General features: G+C 45.5%; 1 protein-coding gene across 1 annotated transcript in view; it reads right to left on the bottom strand.

The window, feature by feature from the left end:
- LOC121445216 (oxysterol-binding protein-related protein 1-like) overlaps positions 1 to 15,445 on the bottom strand; it is a 189,042-nt gene that overhangs the window by 160,956 nt on the left and 12,641 nt on the right. Inside the window, exons 2-4 of the mRNA XM_041647234.1 lie at positions 15,292 to 15,414; positions 11,515 to 11,600; positions 10,552 to 10,626 (exon numbers count right to left, since the gene is read on the bottom strand). Coding sequence (XP_041503168.1) covers positions 10,552 to 10,626; positions 11,515 to 11,600; positions 15,292 to 15,412 — 282 coding nt within the window. The 5' untranslated portion in view covers positions 15,413 to 15,414. The remainder of the gene's footprint in view (positions 1 to 10,551; positions 10,627 to 11,514; positions 11,601 to 15,291; positions 15,415 to 15,445) is intronic.

The following is a 15,445-nucleotide window of genomic DNA, read 5'->3' as shown; positions in this document are numbered from 1 at the left end:
GTGTTCCAGGGAGCCTTTCCCAGGAAGCTCCTGGACAACAGCACACCCAGGAAATGGAATTCCACTACAGACAGTGGTGAACAGGATTCCCAGGACAGCACAACTCAGCTCCAGACTGACAATCTGGTAGCAAAAACAAGGGGACAGAGAGCTGGAGGACTGGTTCAAGAGTGGGTCACTACAACTGGAAGTAGTAAAAAGAAACCTGAAGTGCTTACAAAGGTTTTAAAGTTCATTAAGATAAAATGAACTAATGAAGAAACTTCAGAAAAGTACTGGGTCCAGAAAAAATAATGAATTATGTAACAAGGAAAACACATATAGAACTCTACGAGGCTCCATTTAGTATGCTGAGAAAAAATGTATTCAACCGAAGCCCAGTTAGAGACTAATAGTATGAGAACAGTAAGGTGGCTTGGGCAGGGGTTAAGGCGGAGAGAAAGAAAAAAATCATGCCGAGGAGAGGGAAGTCATTTTTCCTCAGGGGTATGGACACTGGTAGGCTGTCCACACTCAGACAGGCAGCAGTACTTAGAATCAGAGGAGGAGGAGGAAGAGGAGATGCTGATGGAGGAGGAGGAAGAGGTAGGCGGGGGATATATTGGGGACCCAAAGGAAATGTGAGAGGAGCTAGGGAAAGATATGATCAGAATATACTATATAAACATAAAAAAATTGCAAAATAAAAAATGTTTTAAGGTGCTTCTCTGAGGGCTACAGCGATGACTCAGCAGTTAGAAGCACTTGCTGTTCTCACAGAAGATCTAGGTTCCCCGCACCCATGTGGTGGTTCACAACAATTTGTAACTCCAGGGGATCTGATGTGCTCCTCTGAGCTCCAAAGGCACTGTGTGTACAAGATGCACAGACAGCAAAATATTCAAAGACATAAAATAAAACAAATCTTTAGAAAAATAATGCTTATCTGCCAGAAATAAATAGAAAATCTAATATTAAAAAGAAAACACTAGAGTCAGTAAAGAAGTACTTTATTTATAAATAAAAGGTTTAAAAACTAATGAGAGGCCAGAATATTTGCTCTCAAATATGAATCACGAGGAACAGTTGGGAGGGTCACCATTTCTTCATTATAAAGCTTCACAATATTAGATGGCATTTTAAAATAAATATGCATATACAAGGAAAGATTAAAGAACGTTCAGTATTAACTGACTTGGATTATGATTAATCAAATATACTTAAAAATTAGAAAAGGCTACTTTCTGAGTTAACTGGGTCTTTCAGACCCACTTAGGATTTAGAAAACTAGACCGATGACCTCTCTGATGTAAGAAAAAACAATGGAGGCGTATAACATCACATACTTGTGAGAGCACAGGAAATCAGGAGTGTCCGCTCACCTGGCGGGTCCAGGGCACAGGAGCCGGCTGGCCAGGCAAGCAGACAAAAGGGTTCTGTGGGACTAGGGGTATGGTTCAGTGGAAGGCATCGCCCAGGGTGTATAAGGCTCTAGGATTGATCCTAGCAATACCAAAACCAGTAAGATAAAGAACTCGGTGACAAAATATGAACCAAGTGGTCATGTGCTGCCATTGCCCACTTACTCTTTGCCTCAGAAGGCCACGCTATCACTTTCCTGACTCTCTGATCCTGCTGCTGGTGCCGTAACTTCATCCACTTGGCTCGCCGCTTAGGTCAGATCTGACCGCATGTTTGAACGCTGCTTCCCAAAGCAATCAGTGAACTCACATGCAGCAGTGTCTCAACCACAGGGTGAGTAATCATTAGTGAGCTCCTCCATACTCCAATTCACTCTGGTGCAGTCCTCTGGACTTTGAGACATGATTACCTCATGCATTTTCTAGCCTTTCATATCCAATCTAGTGTGCTCAGTTATTTAAAGACAGTCTTCTGTGGCAACTGGGACATCTTTTCATTTCACACTGGGGGTCACCATCTGCTCACACTGCTGGGGGCTATCTCAGTGTGGCTCATGCTATCGAAGAAAATCAATGAGTGATCGTTAGAAGCTGGACGTGCAATACCACCTAATCCAGTTTCTGGGACTCAGTCAACTTTAGACTATTTAATCACCAATTACTAAAGGAGAAGTCAAAATTTAAAAGGTAAAATCCTACACATTGCCCGGCTGTTCCCAAAATGGTCACAGAGAACCCTCGAACATGTCACAGACTGCTACTTAAGGTCTGGGCTGACACAACAAGATGACAGGTGTCATCTGGTCCTTTGTTGAAGGAAAATAAGGATCACCCAGCCTAGCTGGGCTCACAGCTGGCATCGCCCCCATTCCATGTAGAACTGGGGCAGAGAAGCTGGTTATTGGTATAATCATTACATTGCTTCCACAGTCTGCAGCCTAACAGAAGGTCTTAAAACTGGCTTCTTCCACCCACTAGGCACAGCAAACCAAGAACTGTACCCTGCATGGAAAAGAGTAGTTGAGTAGTACCATCTTTACAAACTCAAGAGAAAGGGGAGGGGTACCCAGTGGTGGGGTGCTGTAGAGCATGGTCAGGACCCTAGCTGGATCACCAGTGTTTGCTGTCAAACAGTTCCTCCAAGATGAAAACATCCCATCCTGCAGGAAGCTCCTTAAAGAGGAAGGTAAAGTACTCAAAATAGCTTCTGGTAGTCCCCGAAAATGACCCAATTCTCTAGTTCCGTCCCTGCCAGAGTAAACAGAAAGAGCTGAGAGTCCTTCTCAGAAGGGCAGAGCCGAGCTGCAAAGATGAGTCTGAGAAGAGAAAAGCTGCAAACAGGATTCAGAGGGCAGATCAGCTGCCTGGAGGAAGCAGACATCAGCTGAGCTTTCTGGAAGAAGCTAAGACCAGAGTCACTGAAAAAGAACTCTCTGCAGCCTGTTTGAGCTGCCCACAGGCTACGCAGTGTGCTCCAGGATTCCCAGCTTTTAGAGGAGACTTTGGTGGTATCTGTATTTGGTCTGTGGTGGGCTCCCTATCTGGGGAGAGTAGACGTGTGTTACAGCTCCCCAGGAAAAGTTTTGCCACACAACAGCACTACAGAACAGACACCAGATACTCCTCACTGGGGAGGTGAGGAGTAATGGGGGGGGGGTGCTTTGAAGACACTCTCTACCACATTTCCAACTAATTCACCCCTCTGCTACTACCACAGACACAGACAGAAAGTAGAGAATGAGAGGGGACTTCCACAAACTCAACCAAACAGAACAGTCTCAGTGGCAGACACTCTGCCTCCTGTGTTGTTTGCTGGAGAAAGGGACACTTAGCGTGTGATACACAGCAACTGGTATGGAAATCTATTCCTCCCTACCCAATCGGGAAAAGATCAAGGACAGCCTGATTCATGCAGACAGAAGCATACAGTTATAGCTCTGCCTCACCTCACACCACTCCATCGACTAGAGTGTCATTAAGACACACACCTAGAGGGAGTGGGGTCAGTCTGGAGAAGAATCAAGGGACCTTGCCATATTAGTCAGTTTTTCTCAGGTCAGTAGCTGAGTAATGCCAGAATATTTTCTCAAGACGCTGACAAGCTGGTTCAGCAGGTAAAGTACTTGCAGTCAAACCTGATGACCTGAGTTCCCGCCAGGATTCACATGGTAAAAAGAGAGAACCACTTCTGAAAGTTGTCCCCTAAATTGTCCAGGTGAGCTGAGGGCTGAGGTACAGGTGCCTCGCACATAAATACAATCATAAATGGAAATGTTAAAAAAAACAAGCATCTGGGAACAGAGTCCAACACACCTAGTTAGCACCTCAGAACCATGATTCAGTTCCCAATACACACACATACACACACATGCACACACAGGAATTACAAGAACCATCAGGCAAAAACAGTCACCACTTTAGGCCAACTGAACCAGATCAACTGTAGGAAGAAGGCTGAACGTGAGACTTGGAGCACCTCACACAGAGACAACATAGAAAAGCCCTACCTCTAACACAGACAACATACATAGCCCTACCTCTAACACAGACAACATACAAAAGCCCTACCTCTAACACAGACAACACACAAAAGCCCTACCTCTAACACAGACAACACACAAAAGCCCTACCTCTAACACAGACAACATACAAAAGCCCTACCTCTAACACAGACAACATACAAAAGCCCTACCTCTAACACAGACAGCATACAAAAGCACTGAACTGGAATTCCTGATCCTTCCTCTGTTCCTCAGGATACAGGCAAGCATCACCATGCATGACCTTGTCCAATGAGAACAAACATGTAAGAGCCGTAAAGGAAAAGGTAATGGGGCTGAGAGCCTGAGTCAGACCCCAGGAAACCTGTCACTAATGAACGGTAAAGAGTCCAGAATGGACAACAGGCAGGGAGACACTGGTTCACTGAGCATTGAAAGTCACCATGTGCCAACCACCCTCCCACAGAGGTTCCTCTGTGGAGAGGCACAGGAGCAGCCTGAAGATGCCACTCCCACACAGGGATGAAGAAGTAGATCTGAGTTAAATGGTAGGTTGTGGGAGAAGCTTTGAATCACTGCCAAAGTCCCCTGAAGGAATAAGATCTATGACTGCAGCTCTGGGAAGTGGCCTGGAAGAAGCCTTTACCTGCAACAGCTATAGTATAGCACAGAGCCACGCCTCCAGAGGATATGTCTCCAATATCTAGCAGTATAAAGCTGTAATTCCCTCTTCTCCCGAACTCCCCACACGAGGGCTGATGCATCCTGTGGTGGCTTCAAAGAAAATGGCCCACAAAAGGGAGTGGCACTATCAGGAGGTGTGGCTTTGTTGGGTACCCAATTGTGCCACTGTGGGGACAGGCTTTGAAGTCTCTTTCTCAAGTTTCTCTCAGTGTTGATAGTCAGTTGACTTCTTGCTGCCTTCTGGTCAAGGTGTAGCAAGCAACACGTCTGCCTGCACACTGCCAAGCTCCCTGTCATGATGATAATGAACTGAACCTATGAAACTGTAAGCCACCACCTCAATTAAATGGTATTTTTTTTTACATAATAGTTGCCAGGTGATGGTAGTGTTATCGGGTTATGGTGGTGTATGCCTTTAATCCCAATACTGAAGAGGCAGAGGCAGGCTGATCTCTGTGAGTTCACGGCCAGCCTGATCTACACAGTGAGTTCTAGGACAGGCTCCAAAGAAGCACAGAGAAACTTTGTCTCGAAAAAAAAATTGCCTTGGTTTCTCTTCACAGCAATTACAAACCCTGAGACAGAAGTTGGTACCGGAGGCTTGCTCAAGAGGTTAGAGAGGAGAAGAATTTTAGTATGTTGCCAAGATATCGATCGTTCTTGTGATATTTTGGTGAAGAAAGTGGCTGCCTTTTGCCCCTGTCTGAAGAGTCTGCCTGACACTAAAGTGAAGAGTTTTGGATTAATTCTGTTGGTAGATGATCTCAAAACAGCCTAGTATGGACTCTGCCATGTGGGTACCAGAGGTAACACTAATGAAGATTTATAATGAAAAGAAGCAAGCTGACCAGAATAAATTACAAAACAAAAACTTTGAGAAGAAAAAGAGCAACAGGAAGTGGAGTAGAGCTAAATTCTATTGTTTACATTTATTTATATCCTTTATATCCTTAAGGATAGAAATGGATTAAGAAATGGAATAAAGGGAGTGGGGGAGCTCAGAGCAAAATACCACCAAGCTGAGTTTCCAATTTGTAAAAAGGAACTACAGAAAAGCTTAGAGCTGGGTGTGGGGGGCACACCTTTAATCCCAGCACTGGGAAGACTATGGCTGGTGGGGTCGCCGAGTTTGAGGCCAGCCTAGTCAAAAAGGAAAGTTCAAGGACAGCCAAGCTTAGGCAATGAAGGACATCAGAAAGATCAAACAAAGGGGACACATTCCAGCCCCAGTAAAATTTAGCAGCTTCAGTCAAATGGTTCTAACTTAATCTAAGGATAGAAGAAACAGGTTACAGAATTTGCCTTCCATACCTAAAGAAAATCACTGAGGCCAGGCATGTGTCAGGGGTGTCCCTGAATGGAGGCCAAACAGAGAGGCCATTGCATGAAGCTGTAAAGCTGAAGCCTAGATTGCCTTGGAGAACCCAACTGTTAGAGATGCCAGAGTCATGGGATACCTGCCAAGGAGAGCTACTAACAGGGAGTGAAACTAGCCGAAGAAAAGAAGTGTGTTGTGATCAACAGAGCTGAAAGGAGTTGAAGATCTGAAGAGCATGCTGACATCAGACATGGAGCTGTAGTTTGGAGTTTACCCAGGTGGTTTTGGTTCTTACTTTTGTCCAGTGTTTCCTCACTATGCTCCCTTCCCTATGTTTAGGAATAGTAATGTATATCCTGTGCCACTGTATGTTGGAAGAATGCAATCTACTTTCTGATTTTGATTTTTACAAGGGCACTAGTTAAGAAACTGCCATGTGTCACAGAACAGACTTTGTACTTTGAAACAAGTTTGAGACTCTGATAGACAATGGAGACTTTTGAAGTTGGACTAAATACATATTTTGCATCACGATATGGCTATAAGCCTTTGGGGTCCAGGAAGTGGAATGTGGTGGTTTGAAAGAAAACGGCCCCCAAAGAGAGTGGCATTATTAGGAGGAGTGGTCTTGGAGGAAGTGTGTCACTGTGGGGTAGGGCTCTGAGGTCTCTTTTGCGCAAGTTTCCCTCGGTGTGACAGTCAGCTGACTTCCTGCTGCCCTCTGGTCAAGCAAGCACCACATCTGCCTGCATGCTGTCATGCTGCCTCTCGTGATCGCGGACAGAACCTCAGACACTAAGCGGCCACCTCAGCTAATTGTTCTCTTTGTAAGAGTTCTATGGCCATTTATCTTTTCACAGCTATAAAAACCCTAACTAAGACACATCCTAAGAGACAAAACCATGGCCTGGCTCCAGCCTCTGTTCACTTCCAAGGCCTCACCCTTCCACAGCTGTGTCCCTGCTTCACACTGCTATGCACCTCAGCTTGCTTCCCACGGAACAAAGGGCAATGTGCCCATCTCCATTTAGAGCGGCTGCTTACCAATAAATGAAACAGAACGGTCAAGCTGCTTGGGTGGTACAAAATTCATAGAAAGAAGACTTTAGAATTCTAAATGCCTCTGAAAAATAATGGAACAAAAAAATCAAACAGAACACTAAAAACAAATTGTTATGCTGATTTCCAATATGGAACACTAGGGGTCGCTAATATACCAAGAAAAGTCAAAGTGCACTCAAAATTTGGGGAGCTAAATTTTGTATCTTTCAGAGTACAAGGATTTAAAGCATCTTACAATCTTTTCCTAAATTTAAACTCAATATTCTATTTAAAAATCACCTAAAGTTTATAAGATATTTAAAATTACATTCAGAATAAAGGATTACAAGACAATTTGGGCTTTTGTGATCACAATTAGAAGTTAAACTTTTCATCTAATCACACTTATTATCACATATATAAGCTTAACATTTGTACATGATGTAACCATTTACTTAAGCTAAATGCTACATGAACATAGTTGGACTTTTTAGGCTGGGGCCCAATTTAGCATGATCACATATTCAGAGTTCATGAGAACAGTAGAAATGCCCAACTATGTGAAGAGCTGAGCACGGACAATGAACTGACTGATCTAAGAGACTGGGAATGGCAGTGAATCTGTGCTGTATTCATGCAGGGCGATTGAAACGTGCTGACCCCTCAGGAGCAATACTGACAAAGCCTCGTAAGGGTGAGGACACACAGCAATAAATTCAACACAAGGCATAAGAGGAGTGAAAATTCTCAACTGTGTCTGAGAAGCCTGGCAAAGTAGCGTTTCCCAACAGCTTCAAACAATGAGGAACTTGGGGAGACTGCACTTCACAGAGAGGCAGACGGGGGGCAGAGAGAGGAAATGGAGACAGAATGCTCTGACTTCCACAAAAGAGGAAGAGAAATTTGAGGCCATGAGGGAAATCGTTAGTACTTCACTCCTATGATTCAGCAAGGACCACGTTACGTGTGTTGTCTTTAAAAGGGAAACATCTGTCTCAGTTTTGGTTAAGGTTTCACAACTGATTCACAAGCATCAACTTGTGACCCAATAGACAAGAAGGGATTAATTCAAAGCATCCCAACACGTTCAGGTGGGTTCCTGGTACTGACACATCAGTAGAAGGATGGAAACTGGAGAAATATGGCATGTACGTTTTAAGTAAACAGTCATGTGACCACAGGAAACATAGCCTATATTACGACTTACTTACCAGGCTGCTTCTGTTATAACAAAAAAAACTTTATAGAAACATGGGATGAGGCAACTTCTGTTGCTAGGACATTAAGAGCTTAATGGAGTTATCCTGGAAAGATAACTACAGGAACCTTTCCATGGCAGTGCTGTCCACTAGGACTCAACAAACCTTCTCTGGAGATACCCAGCAAGAGGCGCTAGATGCTCCAGGTGCCGCCAGACTTCTAGATGAGGCAGTTACCCAGCCCCTCCGGTGCCAAGGAGACTTGTCTAGGGCAGAGCAGCCAGTGACAAACAGTAGTTGAGCTGTCACATGAAACTGACTTGATTTGGAACAAAAGACAAAAACCCACACCAAAAGGCATCATTAGTAATAACAACCACTTCAGGCAGAAACCAACCCACAGAACTTGAGAGCATGAGGTTGCTCTTCCCAATAGAATATTAACTTTCTATTACCGTTCTAACAAACCACTACAGTCCTGAAGTTTTGAAACACTACAAATGAATCCTACAGTTCCACACTGACTAATTCTGAAATGCAGCTCACTGGATGGAATCTAAGCAGTGGAGGACCAGGTCCTTCCAGACACTCTTTGGGAAATTTGTTCCCATGTCTCCATAGCTTCTCGGGGCCATCAACACTCCTTGGTTCAAGGCTGCTTCCTACCATTTCCAAGTCAGAAGCACAGCATCTAACTGGACAGACTTCCCTGTGATTCAGCTCTTCTCCTGTCTCCCTCTCACTCTTTCAAGGACTCTTGGGATTGCACAGCCATCGTTCAGTCAGCTAAAGAGCAATCTCTGTTCTGCTCGCAACTTGAAACCAAAGATTTGGGTACAGACAGATTTGAAGGCTTACAAAACAAGTGTTGGGCTGTTCTGCCCTTTGCCCTAACAGAGATCCTAGAAATAAAAGAACCAGAGAGTAGACTATCGTCCACTCAGTTCCAGGTACTAGGGAACACCACTCATGTGCAGGAGAAATGCGAGTGGGCCCTTCAGAAAGGAACGTGAAAAAAGCCTGAACTCTGAAGCACTGCCAACCTAACACAGGCAAAGCAAACCCCGTGAGACCTGAGTAGGTGAGCCCACTGCTACTTAGACAACGGCTGACTGAACGCTAAGCTCTGCAGAGGCAGGGGTGCTCGAAAAGCACTCTGAAATACTACAACGTGTACTTTTAGGACTTAGCAGAGGGCAAGGGAATTGGTTCAGCAGGAAGAAGTGTTTGCTGTGCAAGCATGAAGGTCTGAGGCCAAAGCCACAGAGAGTCAGGCACCACTGCAGTCAAGCCTGTAACCCAACAGTGTGAGGACAGAAACGAGAAGTCTGCTGGAGCTGGTGTCTCTGGGCAAGCGAGAGATCTCGTGTCAAAGGAATAGGTGCCCCATGATAGAACAGCACACATGAGGTCTTCTCTGGCCTTGGGCCCCATACATCTATGCACACAGCTGTACACATATGGTACTGGTGCATGCTGTAGTACAGATAAACCTCATCACTGTGGTACTAAGGAGTTTCCGTTTATAAATTTCTAAAATTTCTAAAAAAGGCAACAATCCAGAGGGAAAAAAAACAAATGATACCCTGAGGCTTGAGGCAGGCACAGGGAATGAATGTGTAGAGGACCCAGTAATGCAGCGGAATGACAGAAATGTTCCCAACAGGGGCACGGTGATGGCTACACAACCACATAAATGCAAGAGAAATCACTGCAATGGATATTCCCCAAGGTGAACTGAGATAGTGGGCTTAGGCTCTGGTTTTGGCACGGGGGGGGGGGGGGGGGGCTGTTCAATGAGGAACAGTGAAAGACCCAGATAAATCCAGACCCCTCTAGCAGGAATAATAGAGCCAAAAATCTAGCAGGAAGAGAAGAGCCAAAAATCTAGGTTAGCCGGTTCAGTGACTCTGTTTTAGGAACTAGCTGAAGATAAAGTTAGATTATAATCTTGAGAAACAGGGAGTTATCCTCTTGTGATTATCACTGGTATTTTCGAAATTTTCCAATGATGCCCTCCCTACTTCCTTCGGATTACTAGGTTGTGGTTTCTTCCCTTAAACACCCCTTCTCCCAGCTACTTGGGGTTGAACTCTCTACCCCTGCATGGGAAATGAGTTTCGGCACCAGTGCACTGGTCCCTGTCCTGTCAATAAACCTCATGCGATTGCAGCAGGATGATCTCTCGTGAGTTCCTGGGGGGGGGGGGGAGTGTTATCCCGAGACTTGAGTGAGAGTCTCCCCACTGAGGGGGGGTCTTTCAACAGCACTGTGAAGCTCTTGGCCTTTGTGTTTTACCTCACTGTGCAATGCTCATATCACCCCTCCTACCGTGTGTGCCCTGTGACCAAAGGGCTGGTTTCTACACTTCCTTTTGTAAATGAAAAAAAAAAAAAGAACATTTTTACCTTTCGTCCTGTGAAGGCAGCTCGATGTAGTGGCGTGTCCCCCATGTCATTTAACACGTTCACTTTTGCACCAGCCTAGTAAACACGAAAACTTTAAATAGTGTCCACACATTAGTGAATATACATACACACACAAATAAATAAACAGAATTCCTAAATGCTTTAAAAATCAAAATAATTTAACATTGTTTGTTGCTACTAAAAGTAAACTCAATTCACAACTAAAGTAAACAGCTTTCCTAAAACGCAAAAATCTACCAGACAAGCAGAAGTCAAAACTTTTCTCCAAGGGACTATCAGCCCTTCCACTGTAGCAGCAACAGGACTGTAAGAACTGTCCCTGGACTCGGAGCATCTGCTCCACCATCAATATGTAAGCGTTCACATGAAAAAATGCCTCGGCTTAAATGCACAAATTAAGTACATGATTCGATTTCAAAAATAGCCCTATGTGAAAAGTTAGCAGATATGCCATTTGAGGGCTCAGTTCTCATTAAGTCTTCTCTGAGATTCTGATGTTATTTTTAATTATTTAGGATGTTCTTTGCGTCTTTTCCATAATTATCGTGCTTGCAAAGCTGAAAACTATTTTTATTGATATTCCCTTTTTGCCATTTAAAAAAACCCAGCAATGCCGGGCGGTGGTGGTGCACACCTTTAATCCCAGCACTTGGGAGGCAGAGGCAGGCGGATCTCTGTGAGTTCGAGACCAGCCTGGTCTACAAGAGCTAGTTCCAGGACAGGCTCTAAAACCACAGAGAAACCCTGTCTCGAAAAACCAAAAAAAAAAAAAAAAAAGAAAAACCAGCAATGTATAGCTGAAATATAAACATTTATGTCGTCAAGAGAGACTACGTCTAAGGATGTGCTGCTGCTTCAGCATGCTACTGCGCTCAGTGTTTCCAAAGACTTCTCATCACATGACCCCACAGTATTACAGGCATTAAAAAGCTATAAATAGACCTTCAACAGATCCTGGACCACTTGTTTATGTCCAAAATAGCATGCCAGATGAAGAGGTGTCCAGCCCAAATTAGACTTACTTCTTCCTAAAAATGGGAGAGGAAAAGGTATCTTTAAATACTATTTTGGCAATTTTCAATAAACTGGGTATCTTTCTAATGAGGTACCTTGGCCTACAGGCCTCACATTACTGATGAGAGGCAAGACGTTACCACAGTAAGAACCGCAAACGTTCGACGGACTCAGTCTCACAGGACTAGACTGGATATCCCGTCGGTTCATCACATCCATCCTCCAGGGGTCAGTCATGCAAGGCTGTGTTCCAACTACCTGATCTCCATCAGCCTGCTGGCTCTAAGAGTCCAGGCTAGATCCATCTTCAACACCTAGTCCTCTTGGCACGGCATTTAATGTTAACTCCTTTAAACCTGCTGCACTCGGGAGGGGAGGCTGAGGAGCAGCAGGTGCTGCAGAGCCCTTCAGACGGCAACTGTTAGAGTATCCCTGTGGCAGCTGCCGGACTGCTCACCCCAGACAATGATTTACAGATAGAATCTCAGTTAATGAGAAGACTGGGTTACCGAGGACTGGAGAGTACAGCTAGAAAACCAAAACCAGTGTTAAAAGCAGTGAACTATCAGATCCAAAACAGCAATCTGAGGAGAGGGGTTCACACAGTGGCAGAAATTAAAGCCGTCTAATTCAATTAAGCAAACAAGATAAAGGATGTTCTAATAGGCTCCCAAAGCTTACTAGAACTCTAGCTCAGGCTGCAGAAATGACAAACCCCCAAAGCCCAACAGCTAGAGGATCTAGCAGAGCTCCAGAGCCTACAGTTGCCATGCACTGCAGCTCCTGGGTTTCCAGCTCTGAAGCCAAACAATCTACAGCCACAACGCCGGTGTCTACAGCAGGCTAATGAGTCTCCCGTCTACCTTTGTGATTTGTAAGACTCAGCTGCCCAAGAGCCTGTGCATGCCCCCATTCACCAACCGCTGCATCTCTTCTTCTCCTAAGTGACCTGTGGAACACCTCAAGCTACTTTCCTAAGCATTTCTTTTGCCTTCTGTTCTTCAGTAAAACCTAGCTTTTCCCATAATGACCAGCCTTCCTTGGGTGGAGACTCCTCATTCAGAAGCATCCACAGTATCTCATCAACTATAAGTCATATGTTGAGCCCCTACATCAAAAGTCAGCTGCTGGCCAAGAAATTTTCCACTCATGTAACAAGGCCTTCTTTAAGCTATAACTCCGCTGCTTCCCCTGCTGCTGCCTGCCAAGCCTCCCAGCAAATCACAATGCTGCCAACCATCATTATGCTATGGTTTAAGTAAAAATGCTACAGATCCCCAAGTGGCTGCAGTGGACAGCAGGCCATGAGACCACGCCGCAGGCCCCCAAAGTGGCGGCAGGCCATGAAGGCAGCTGGGTTCCAAGCAGGAAGCCTAGTGGCGGGTGAGAGACAGAGACAGATAGGCACGCCACAAAGAGTGAAATTGGATATTTATTTAGTGGGTTATGGAGGAGAAAGGGGAGAAGGGGAGAAGAGCATGGGGGGGGGGAGTGAGAGAGAGAAGAAAAGATGCAGGCTGCAAGCAGGAAGGAAGATCTGTCTGCCTCAGTGGACAGGGGAGGGAATGGGTGGAGCTTGTTTCTTAAAGGGACAGGACAGACCATTACACTTTATATTGTACAATCTGGCACCATCCTAGAGGACACCCCAGCCATCCAAGATCCCTAGTCTGTTTCTCAATTCACTTCATTTATGTTTTATTCCATTTATTTTCTCTCTCTCTCTCTCTCTCTCTCTCTGTGTGTGTGTGTGTGTGTGTGTGTGTGTGTGTGTGTGTGTGTAGACACAGACGCATGGCACATATGTAGAAAACAGGACAACTACTTGCAGGAGTCAGTTCTCTTCTCTCCTCCCAATTGGTTCTAGTGACTTGGATTATCAGGCTTGGCAGCCAGCAACTTTATCCCCTTGGTACCCACCACCATCCCCACCTTTGAAACTAGAGCTCATGTGTCACAGGCTGGCCTCAAAGCTGACCTTTAGCTTCTGATCCCCTGCTTCCATCTCCCACATGCTAGGATTACCAGTATGCACTACCATGCTCTGCTCATGTAGGGCTGAAGACAGAACCTGTTGCGCATGCTCTACAGCACCCCATCCACGGCCTGCTCCCATCACTTCCTGCGAAATGCATCTCCACTCGCTGCCAAGAAGTCACTGTCAGAGCCGACACCTGCCCCCCCCCCCCCCGTCTCCCCTTCACCAACTCTGGCCTGTACATTGTGCCCTGATGTAGTATCATCCTTACCTCTGCCACAGTTGCCTAGACTGTGGCCTGGCATATACCCTCATTCAGGTTGTCTGTAAGTAGAGCCAGGTTTACAGGCAATGGTGAAGGAAAAGTAAAAAGCACCCTGAGGAGTTTGGGCACCACAGTCAAGCCCCACCCTTTGGCTTGGTATCCTTCTTATAACACCTGACAAAGGAGTCTCTCCTACCCTCCAACATCTTTGAATCCGTAACTGCTAACACCTACCACGGCCCCGAGCAATGACCTCACCTTTCCTCATCAAAGCAAAATCAGAAGCAAAATCTAGACCTTTCCAGCATCACAGCCCAGCTGACAGTGCCTGCTCCTCACCAGTACTTAACCCCGCCCAACGGTGCCTGCTCCCTCACCAATCCTTAACACACACACACACACACACACACACACACTACCCACAGTGCCTGCTCCTCACCAGTCCTTAAACCCCACCCAACAGTGCCTGCTCCCTCACCAATCCTTAACACACACACACCCCGTGCCTGCTCCCTCACCAATCTTTAACCCCCACAGTGCCTGCTCCCTCGCCAATCCTTAACACACACACACCGCCCACAGTGCCTGCTCCCTCACCAATCCTTAACATACACACACACACACACACCACCCACAGTGCCTGCTCCTCACCCACTCCTTAACTGTCCCCTCTGATAACATGAGCCAATTTAATAACCCCTCTCTCATAATTATATCTCTTATTAGCTCTCTGTTTATCTTTTTCTTCTCTAACATCACCTAGCTAAGTCACTTACTCCTAAGTCCATTTCTAAGTAGCTACTTCTACTTAATCCAATAAGTAGATTTAGTTATAGATCTTCAGCTATAAACTCATGCACCCACGCAGTGACAGATACTCTGCTAAGGACCCGTGCACCCGAGCTTCCACACCCTGTCACCTGTCCCTCTGCTAAGGACCCGCACACCCGAGCTTCCACACCCCATCACCTGTCCCTCTGCTAAGGACCCGCACACCCGAATTTCCACACCCTGTCACCTGTCCCTCTGCTAATGACCCGTGCACCGGAGTTTCCACACCCTGTCACCTCTTTTGTAGTGGAGACTAGCCTGGTCTCTTCATCAACAAGGCCAGGGAGCTTGTCTGTCTCTCCCAACATGATCACAGCACTTTCCATGCTGGGCAAACAGCACCCAAACCTGCTGGCTCAACTACAATAGTCCTAATAATAATAAAAACATTATCAGAGAATGCACACTTGAGCTCAACCTTGTAGCTTCTAAGATTTAAGAAACACAAAATTCTAAAAACGGACCTCAATCCTCTGCCCTACAGGGCATAAGGAAAGACATTTCACACACTATTGAGAACTTCTTCAACGGCAAAGGAGTGAGATTTATTATGGGAGAGCAGAAGGATTAGAGTTAAAGGCATGATAGAGTCGTGTACGAGAAGCTAGAAACAGGAGCACGGGGAGCTCACCTTTACAGTCGATGTCAGCGATCACTTCAGTCCGCTCCATGGCTTCCAGGAGCTTTCTCACTTCTTCAGCGTTGCCATTTCTGGCATGATGAAGAAGCTGTTGTTCTGCTTCTGTGTTCATTTCTAGATTAAAAAATAAAAGTAGAGTTATGAT

The sequence above is a fragment of the Microtus oregoni genome, unplaced genomic scaffold (genome assembly GCF_018167655.1).
Source record: "Microtus oregoni isolate MIOR12 unplaced genomic scaffold, Mior012 000166F_ref0000362, whole genome shotgun sequence".
NCBI classification, from domain to species: domain Eukaryota; kingdom Metazoa; phylum Chordata; class Mammalia; order Rodentia; family Cricetidae; genus Microtus; species Microtus oregoni.
This window is presented reverse-complemented; position numbering and strand designations above follow the sequence as displayed.